The sequence below is a fragment of the Stenella coeruleoalba genome, assembly GCF_951394435.1.
Source record: "Stenella coeruleoalba genome assembly, chromosome: 8".
Lineage (NCBI taxonomy): Eukaryota > Metazoa > Chordata > Mammalia > Artiodactyla > Delphinidae > Stenella > Stenella coeruleoalba.
The window spans coordinates 35855035-35864669 of NC_137154.1; the positions used below are offsets into that span (position 1 = coordinate 35855035).

At 42.2% G+C, this 9635-nt stretch overlaps 1 protein-coding gene across 1 annotated transcript in view; it reads right to left on the minus strand.

Annotated features, from left to right (window-relative positions):
- The window catches only part of PRMT3 (protein arginine methyltransferase 3), a 135414-nt gene extending 127904 nt beyond the window's left edge, over positions 1 to 7510 (minus strand). Inside the window, exons 1-5 of the mRNA XM_079930802.1 lie at positions 7261 to 7510; positions 6896 to 7031; positions 5171 to 5253; positions 3624 to 3673; positions 2903 to 3005 (exon numbers count right to left, since the gene is read on the minus strand). Coding sequence (XP_079786928.1) covers positions 2903 to 3005; positions 3624 to 3673; positions 5171 to 5253; positions 6896 to 7031; positions 7261 to 7288 — 400 coding nt within the window. The 5' untranslated portion in view covers positions 7289 to 7510. The remainder of the gene's footprint in view (positions 1 to 2902; positions 3006 to 3623; positions 3674 to 5170; positions 5254 to 6895; positions 7032 to 7260) is intronic.
- Positions 7511 to 9635: the final 2125 nt, after the last annotated feature.

Here is a 9635-nt window from a genome sequence, read left to right on the forward strand (position 1 = left end):
CGTGCCCCGGTCCGGGAAGATCCCACATGCCGCGGAGCGGCTGGGCCTGTGAACCATGGCCGCTGAACCTGCACGTCCGGAGCCTGTGCTCCGCAATGGGAGAGGCCACATCAGTGAGAGGCCCGCGTACAGCAAAAAAAAAAAAAAAAAATCGCATGTTCAGTTTTTTAGGTATTGCTAAATCTGCATTCTACTAGCAATCTTAGGACAGTGCCTGTCTCTCCACAGCTTTGTCAACAGAATGTGCTGTCACATTGTAAAAATTTTTACCAGTCTGAGAGGTGAGAAATGGTATCTTGCTATTGGGCTATTTTCCTACCTCTTTTTGGTAGAATTTTTCCCCATTTTTCTATCAACTGTTTTGATCCTTTGTCCCTTAATTTTCAAGAGTCTTTTATGTAAAAAGGATATTAACCCTTTGTGGAATATGTTTCAAATATTATACCATACTTTAAAAAAAATTAACTAAACTCCATTTTATTCACTCAGATTTCATTAGTCTTCCTCTAATGTCCCCTTTCTGTCCCAAGATCCCATCCAGGATACCACATATGTTTAGTTGTCATGTCTCCTTAAGCCCCTCTTGGCTACAACAGCTTCTCAGGCTTCCCTTGACATGGACAGTTTCGAGGAGTACTGGTCAGGCAGTCTGTAGAATGTCCCTCACTTTGTGTCTGTCTCACGGTTTTTCATGGTTAGACTGAGATTACTGGCCTGGGAGGAAGACCACTGAGGTAAAGTGCCATTCTCATCACATGATATAAAGGGTCCATACCACTGACATTACATCACCAATGATGTTAACCTTCATTACCTGGCTAAGGCAGTGTTTGCCAGGTTTCTCCATCAGTATAGTTACTTCTCCCCACTTACACTGTACTTTCATTGCCTATTTTCTTAGTTATCTCCTTTTTAAATTTAGTCATCTTTATATTCTCAAAGCCTAATACAAAGCAGATGCTCAATAACTATTTACTGAAAGACAGTGCAGGTGAAATAGTCAGTAATCAAGCCAGGAGCCATGAGAATGAAGAACCTTCTCTTCCATCTCTCTACACCAATGGCCAGGAGAACAGATCTTTTGCTTTTTTTTTTTGGCTGTGCCGTGCGGCTTGTGGGATCTTAGTTCCCTGACCAGGGTTCAAACCCGTGCCCCCTGCAGTGGAAGCATGGAGTCCTAACCACCAGACCGCCAGGGAAGTCCCACAGATCCTTTGAGAGGCACGGGCGGTGCACTAACTAGCATGCCCAATTCAAGTTCCACCTCCTTTACTAGGCCCCTTAACTGTTCCAGAGCTCGGTCGTGACTTCTTCATCTAAACTCCTTAGAACTTATTTACTAATAACAATAAATTCTCCTTCATAAGCACTTACTCTCTGACAGGCACTGTGCTAATATGCATTATCTTTGTAACAATTTTATAAGGTAGGTGTCATTATCACCTTTTTATAAATTAAAATTAAGTCTGAAAGAAGTTAAGTTAATATACCTTTGGAGAGTGAAGAGATCAATACCGATCTGTATCCATAGTGACCAGCAAATAGCACTCGGTATCTGTTGATCTGAGTAATCTCTTTCTCTTCTGAACTGCACTATTCTTCCTACTTCTCATGAAACTTACTATATTCCACCTTATCTTATAATACAGGACAGTCATTCAAAAACAAAACACTCCTACTATTAGATTGTGGGCTCCCAATGTGAAGGATTCATTTCTTCATATTTCTAAAGTATTTAACATACTACTTTCAACCTGCGAGTGTTCAATTTCGAGTTTAGGGAGTCACAAAGAACACCTAGTGGGCACTTTGTCATGTATCAAAGAGATCACTTTGGTTACTTTGAGGAGAAATAAAATTTAATAGAAGTTGTAAAAATGGGAAAGAATCAACCTAGGCCTCACCAAATTTTAGAGGTAGAAAGTTGGAAATCTGGCCCTAGTTCTCATTTTATAGATGAAGACCTAAAAAACAGAAAGCTTAAGTGCTTTGTCCAGGGTCACTTAGTTCCTGAATCCTACATTAAGGTTCTTACTACTGCATCACACTGCACACAACTTCTCTTGATGGTACTTCTCAAGGAAATGAGTGGTTTTCCACAGTTCCCACTTACCAAAGGACTGCCCAAATACACACTGTCAAACTACTATCTGAGAAGGTATGTGTCTGTTTAGAATGGTCTTGCTGATCCGAAGACAGCAAACCCCTCTATCTCACCTAACTGGCACAAAAAACATGAAAGAAAGCATAAATTTAAAAAATAATAATAAATCATGAACTCCAACAAATTAGACCTATAGAGAGCCAACAGAATTTTCCTAAGATTCCTGTTCAATAAGGAATGAACCAAAGCACAGAGCAAGAAACTAAGAAAGCTACAGTCAAAAGACGAGTGACCCTGCCACAAGGGAGGCTTAAGAGTTAGTATACGTGGGGAATTTTCGTGGAATCTGTCCTGCACCAAAACAAAAGCTCCATAAATTAGATGTCTTAAGAAAAGTCATGTATCTGATTGTATTATGAGGTAAAAACAGCAATATTATTAAATTTACTTAAATCTATTAAATATTAAATATACTGATTTAATTTTTTTATTTAAATTTAAAATTTCATCGATTTTAATTACATTAAAAATCAGTCTGACAACTAAAAATTATTCTCTCAAGTCTCCCTATGTTTCAAAACATCTTTTACACAATGTTTAACCCAAGCTCATATTCCTCCCTGGTAACCGTTAGTGTGACTCTCACTTTCTAAGTGACTTAACGTTCCTTCTGAAACCAACTACCTGATGAGGTCTTTAGAGAATCAAGGGGATGATATATTTTCCTGTAACACCTAACCACTATTTTGCCATAACAAATGACCCTGCTTTAAAGTAGATACCATATGTTCATCTTACCAAATTGAAGTAAAAGGTCATCTTCTAATACCGGCTTTAAATACTCTTCTTTCTCCCAAGGCACTGGGTTGTATATGGAATTCATATATTCAACTGGAGGATTCTGGAAGTAAAATTAATTGCATATTTTTTCACTGCACATAATCACAAAATCCCCCTACCAAAAAACTGGGAAAATTAAACAAAAAGGAAATCATGTCTACCTCACACAAAATCTCTATTTAAACAGTCTATGTTCACTGGCTATTTCATTAACTTGACTGGATGACTGCTTAATTGTTTCAATGCACAGTTTTATATTGTTTGGATTTTGAGGAAATGGCAATATAAACATCAACTGACTAGAACAAAGTATTTAAAAAACAGAACAAAAAGAGTAACCAAAGCACTTAAAAATCGCACTAGAAATTATTTCTGATTTTACAGAAAGACTATCAGTATTCCCCTTTATCTGACAGTGAATTACTTTGCCACATAACATTGATTCATCTCCTACACAAAATTAAAAACCACACTTAAGTATGGTATGTATCCATTTACTTGGTGCTGTATGTTGTGCTAGTTCCTAATGTCCATGATTCCCCCAATATGATGAGTGTCAAATTTATAACAGTTCCTTATACAGCAGTTCCTCATATTCTTTTAAAAATCGGTGCATTGATAATCGCTGTAGTACTTCTTTAGGTTTTAAACAAAATTGTAGATTAAGCTACCACCTTACCTTAAGTCTAATAAAATTTATTAGTTTAATGTATCCATAAAATTCAAGTCCTAAAAGGGAAAAAAAAAATAATTCACTTATTTTAACATGAGTTTTGTTTCATTAACCTGCTCCAAAGATGCTTCTCTGGTTAGACAATAAAATATTTCTGTCCTCTCAACTACTACTTAAAAGTTTTGAATTTTTTATTAAGAACTAGAAACAGTAACTCTGACACTTCAGAATATTTTAATTGAGAAACAGCCAGAAAGGACAAATTTTTAAGTGCTTTTCTTGCATTTCTGAAAAATCGGAAATTAATTTTTAGAATTCTACTCACTTATCAGAACAATACAGATGAGGAAAATTAGGCCCTTGATTTTACCAAGTATTTGGCAGCTAATATGAGAGTTGATACTAAAGTTTCTAAATCCCCAATTTTTATGGTACCTACCAAACTATAATTTTGCCAGGACACAGAGTATACAAAGTATACTAGATTTTACATTAAGTTAAATGATGCAAATGAAAAAAATAGTGAGGCTTGTTATCTGGTTCTCATCTTTTCAGAAATGAAGCAGCATTTAAAATAAGGGAAAGCAATAGCATACCCAACCAATTATTATTTGTCATGAGAAATACTGTTATGAGAACATACCAGCATATAAAAATGTTTCATATGCGTAATAGCACACAAAAGCCCCTATTTGGTATTGAAAAAGATATAAAATAATATAAAGTACGGTTTCAATTCAGTTTTAAAATGCACATTAAAAACATGAAAAAAAATGAAACTAAGTCACTTGTATCTTACAAAAGTAGTTGCAGTTGAATTTATGATTCATAAACATACTGTATCATATGTTTATCTGAGACCCCAAATCTGCCTAATATTTGGTATTCTTCAGTAAGGTCCTTTCTAGTTGTTAGTAAATACAGGGACCAAAAAGCCAATTCTGTATTTAGTTAATATTAGTGGGATACTGTAGCTCTTCTATATTCGTTTAAATTAGAAGGCTTTAATTTTAAGTATGTTTAGATGCAAGTTTCAATAGAATCATCAGCTGAATCTCTGGATTACCACCTTAACTTTAGCACTCGCTTTTTCCACACTCTCTTACCAAACTCCTTATAAAACTCAATCTTGTATGCCTTGAAGTCCATGTTATGCTTTGACCTGATAAGTTGTCTTTTTTCATAATGATCCACCTCCTTTTCCAAAGACCACCTCTATCCTTTGCTCTCCCTAATTCTAATATCCATGCCCCTTGTCTTCCTAATTCTAAAATGATTAAAATGTAATCACATGCCAAGGATTTTTTGGGTTTTTTTTTCCTTTTTCGTTGTGAAGGCAATTTAAGCTTAAATACAGTCAATCATATCTAGAAGAATGACTTATTTATCAATCTTTCCTCAAAAGCCATTTGTCAAAAACATGCCATTTTCATAAGTTGTTGTCATGTGTTTCACTATATTGGATTTGTACAGGAAAGGAATGGTCTGGAAAAACATAATGTTTGAATTTAAATTTCTCAACTAAAATTTTCTTTATTCTAAAAATTACTCACCATGTTTATGAACCATGTTATCAATATTAAATTGATGCTCAGACTTACAGTGTGAAAATGTTTCTTCAGCAGATGTAAATAACCTGAAAAACCAAGCAACAGCTTCATGAAATAGTCCCCTAAGAAGTCTAAATATTGACTTCATGTTAGATATAAACTTTTCCCCCTCACTCTGCAGGTTTCCAGTTTTACTTCCAATTAATTAAAAAAAACCAAACACACCTGTAGAGAGGAACCCAGCACTCCTAAAGAGAATTAGTACTTCTGAGTCCCATTTTACACCTAAAACAAACCACCCTTTAAAATGTTGAGCTGAATTTGCCAAATAATAGCACTGAATTTATCATAAGGCTTCTAAGAAAGAGAACTCCCTTTGATAGACTGTGTCTCTTAAGACCTGAAAAATTCACTGCATAAGATTCTTTTCTCCTCTAAGTATCAACTCTGCTTTCAGAGGCTCTGAACTGACACAGCTCAAACTGCTTTTAGAAATAAAGCATAAAATGTAATTTTATAGCTGGTAAATTCCCAAAGTGCCATATTTCAAAAAGTGGTCTTACAGTGCTCCCCAAGGATTTGTATTATAGACACTGTGAGGGTCAAGCTCCTTTATTCTGTGACCTGCAAAACTGAAGGACGTGTAATAAGAACACACGGCAGAGAGCCTGCATTACCTCTTCTATATGCTTAGCACATATGCAGCAGTTTTCAACAAACGTTTACCGAGAGAGCTTATTTATACAGTATTTACACAGCCTATCACAAAGAAGTACCTCCCTGATGCTCAATAAATATTATTTTTTGACGACTACAGTATATGCAGACATCCCGTACCTACCCACATGAGGCTACACGTGGGAACAATGACGAATCATCAGAAGCTAATATACCACCAATCAGCACCATGCTGAGACTCAGGGGATACTGGTAAAATGTTTATTAAAGTAACACTGGCCAGTGCCAACCAGGCCTCTTTCACGCCCACTTGCCCAGGACAGCAGCCAAAGTCAAAGATGAAGAGGCAGAATTTTAAGTGGAAAAAACATGGATTTGGTTATAAGACAAACCACAGCTTTGTGACTTTGAACAAGTTACTGGTATTGCAGCGTCTTTTTCCCTAAGTGAAAATAGTATCAATTCCTTCCCCTTCAATTGGGGGGGGAGCCCCTAACAAAGGTGATTCTTTAAACGGCTCAAATGGAACTATTACACCTGATAAGCTTTCTAACTGTCAAAGAATTATAGAATGGGAGAGCCTGAACGGTTCTAGAAGGTTGAGGGATTAATCAAGTTTAGTGACTCCCAAACTTGTTACTCTTTAGAATCACTTCAGCTAGCGTCTTTGTAGAAACGGATTCCTAGACCCTATCCCTGATTTAGAAGGACTGAGGTGCAGTTTAGCATCTGTGTATTTTTTTCTTAAGTGTCTCAAGTGACAGACGTGCACAACCAGATGTGGGAACCACAGATCCGGCCCAGAACCCTTTCATTTTACACAAGAGGAAACTGAGGCCCGTCAAAGTGAAGCAGTGTAACCTGGCTTCCAGTTCATGGTTCCTCCCTGGAAACCACTGTGGGTCTTCCGGCTCAACAAACCCTCACTCCAAAGCACGGGCTCCAGACTTCCAGGGCAGCCACTTGGGCTGGACTCCAGAGGAGCAGACCACACAGACCCACGGGGCCCGGCCACCCTAGGGCTGGCGCCTCGCGCTGAGGTGGACGAACCTGTCACAGAACAGGCAGGGGGTCTGCTGCTTGTCGTGGGGGAGATCGGCATCTTCCGCATCCTCCCAGGAGGCCTCGTCACCGCTGTCTGACAGTCCTGGCAGGTCCTCCTCCTCCTCCACAGCGCCCCGGCCGCCTAGCACACGCAAACGGTCAGCTCTGCCTCGGACCCCAGTGCCAGGAGGGCGGACGAGGGGCAGCAAAGCGAGAACGCTCTGGGCCCGGCGGGCCCTCCCCCCCACCTCCACCTCCCTCTTTGCGGGCCCCACCACCCCGGCTCCGCGTCCCGGGCGCAGGGGGAGGGGAGGGGCTTTCACCGGCCCCACGGGGTCGCGGCCTAGGTGCTGAGGGGCCGGGGTACCCACCATCTGCGCCCAACGCTAACGAACACATGGCGGCGGTGCCGCTAGAGCCCGGCGCGCTTGGGGGCGGGGACCAGGCTGGGCAGCGCAGGCGCAACTGCCTCCGAGCCCTCCCCGCCCGAGAACCCGGGAACGAGCGTGAGTGTGAGCGTGAGGGCGCGCGCGGGCACGCGGTGGGGCCGAAGCTCCGGGAACCCTGCGGCGCCTGGAAACAGGAGCGCGTGCACGCCGGCTCGCGAGCGCTTCCGGCCTCGGGGCCGCGGCGTTGTTCACGTGAGCTGGGGTGGGCGGGGCGAGAGCCCGGGCTCCGCCTCCTGCCGCAGGGTTCATGCAGCGCGCGCCGAGTAAGCGCTGAAACCGGGGCTGGGCGTTGCAGGCTTGGACCTGCCTTTTGTTTTCTCCTCGGGATGCGGCAGGCCTTAGCGGGAGGTCCTAAACCGCGGCTCAGAGCCCAGAGGTGGAAGCGATTCTGCAGTCGGCATCGCGCCCCCTGTGCGTCCCTTATTCGAGGGATGAGCGGTTAGTGGGGGGGCGACCTGCTCGCTGCGCCCTCTGGTGACGGAGGAGGTCGAACGCAGGAGAGAGGCTGGTACTCCACACTGGTTCCGGGGCTCCCTGGTCCCCGTGGGGTGCGGCTGGGGAGGGAACTGCAGGGGCCAGTGGGTGTACCAGGGGCCACACAGGAGCCAGAGCCTCGAGGGCTTTTTTAAGGAGTTCAGTCTTTAAAGTGTATGTCCCAAGTTCTAGTGCCAGGTGCTAGCACTGGGCTTGGCACAAGTTTATCCAGTTAAATTGACTACCACGGCCTACCAGGCTCTGCATAATCCGCCTAACATCTCACCTCAACCCTCCACCTTGGGCCCCATCCTCCAGCCTTTTTTTCGGTGCTAATCATTTTCCCACCTCAAGGTCTTTGCTAAGAATGTTCTACAAAAGGGTACTTTTTGTCTCAGCCAGAAAGTCCTTCCTCAGGTCATCTTTTCTAAAGTAGTTTCCACTGTCATTCCAGCAGCCTCCTGTTAGTTTCTTTCTTATCACCTACCATTTACTTTTTCCTTTCTTCTTCCCGTCTTTAGTCACAACAGTGTTTGAGCATGAGGGTAGGGCCATGTCTCTACCTTCATTTCTCTGGCACATAATATATGGCCTAACTCATAGGTAGGTACTCAATATTAATTTGCTGAATGAGAACGATGCCTTGTATTGTTGCCAAACTCTTCTGAATGCACTCCTTTCCCTTGACTGTAAACCCCTAGAGGACAGAATCCATCAAATATTAGTTTGGAAGCCCCCTTATACTGCAGGCCACTGCCAGAATAGCTGCAGGCTTTGCTGGGTTAGACTTACTATTCACTGATGTAGACCCACTGCCTACGTGCCCAGTGGCACACAGGAGGCATTTCAATAAGCTGAAAGAACTTCAAGGTCATTTTTTTTCCTTCATCCTTCCAACATACTCTCCAGCAAGGCCCATCTTCTCCCCATTTGGAGGGAAACCTGCTAAATCCCATTAACACCCAATCATTCCATGTTAACAGTAGCGAAGTAACACCCAATCCAGAGGAGTGACTGGGCCAGAATCTTGTTCCTTGAAGTTTATGTGTCTCCACAATGCTGGGCTTAGGAGGGAACAGCTCTTTTCTTTACTCCAAAGATAAACACAGACCCTCTCCCATCACGCCACTTCACTACTGAGGTCAGAAAAGAATGTTGAACAACACCTGACAGTAGGTTTGTGGGTAAGGAATTTCAACACACGGAGAATAACTTAAAACTGGCCACTGGGTTTAGCTGCTTTTAGAGCCCACCAGCCTCAGTATATCCTCACGGAGTCCCCGTAATTCGTGCCTCACTTCTTGGAGCCCATGCTTGTTATCACCTAAACAAACAGGCTCTTCAGAGTCCAGCCCCAAAGGAACCCCTGGCAGGAGGAAGATGTTCCTTCCATCTCCTTCCTAAAGCCCACATTTCAAGTCCTCACCCCATCCTAAAATATGCCTCTTTCCTAGATGACTGACATTGGGAACGTCCAACCCCTTCTAAAGACAGACAGAAGACACACAGACACAGACACACACAGACACACACACACACACACACACACACACACACACTAAAGGAGTCCACTGAAGCTTGAAATTTATTACTTTGCTTCCCCCAGCACAGACGTTAAGACAAACTTCACTACTAGCCTTTGTTCCATGATGGAAATTAACAGAGTGTTCCTCTTGACTTTGACCCTTCCTTCTGCCTCTTCCTTTCCTTTTCCGTAGTTTTTAAAGTGAAGCACTTTGAGATATACATTTACTGGCTATGTGAACATTGTGTAGTTAATCATTAGAGGGATCCTAGACCAATGAAGAAACCCAAACATTTCT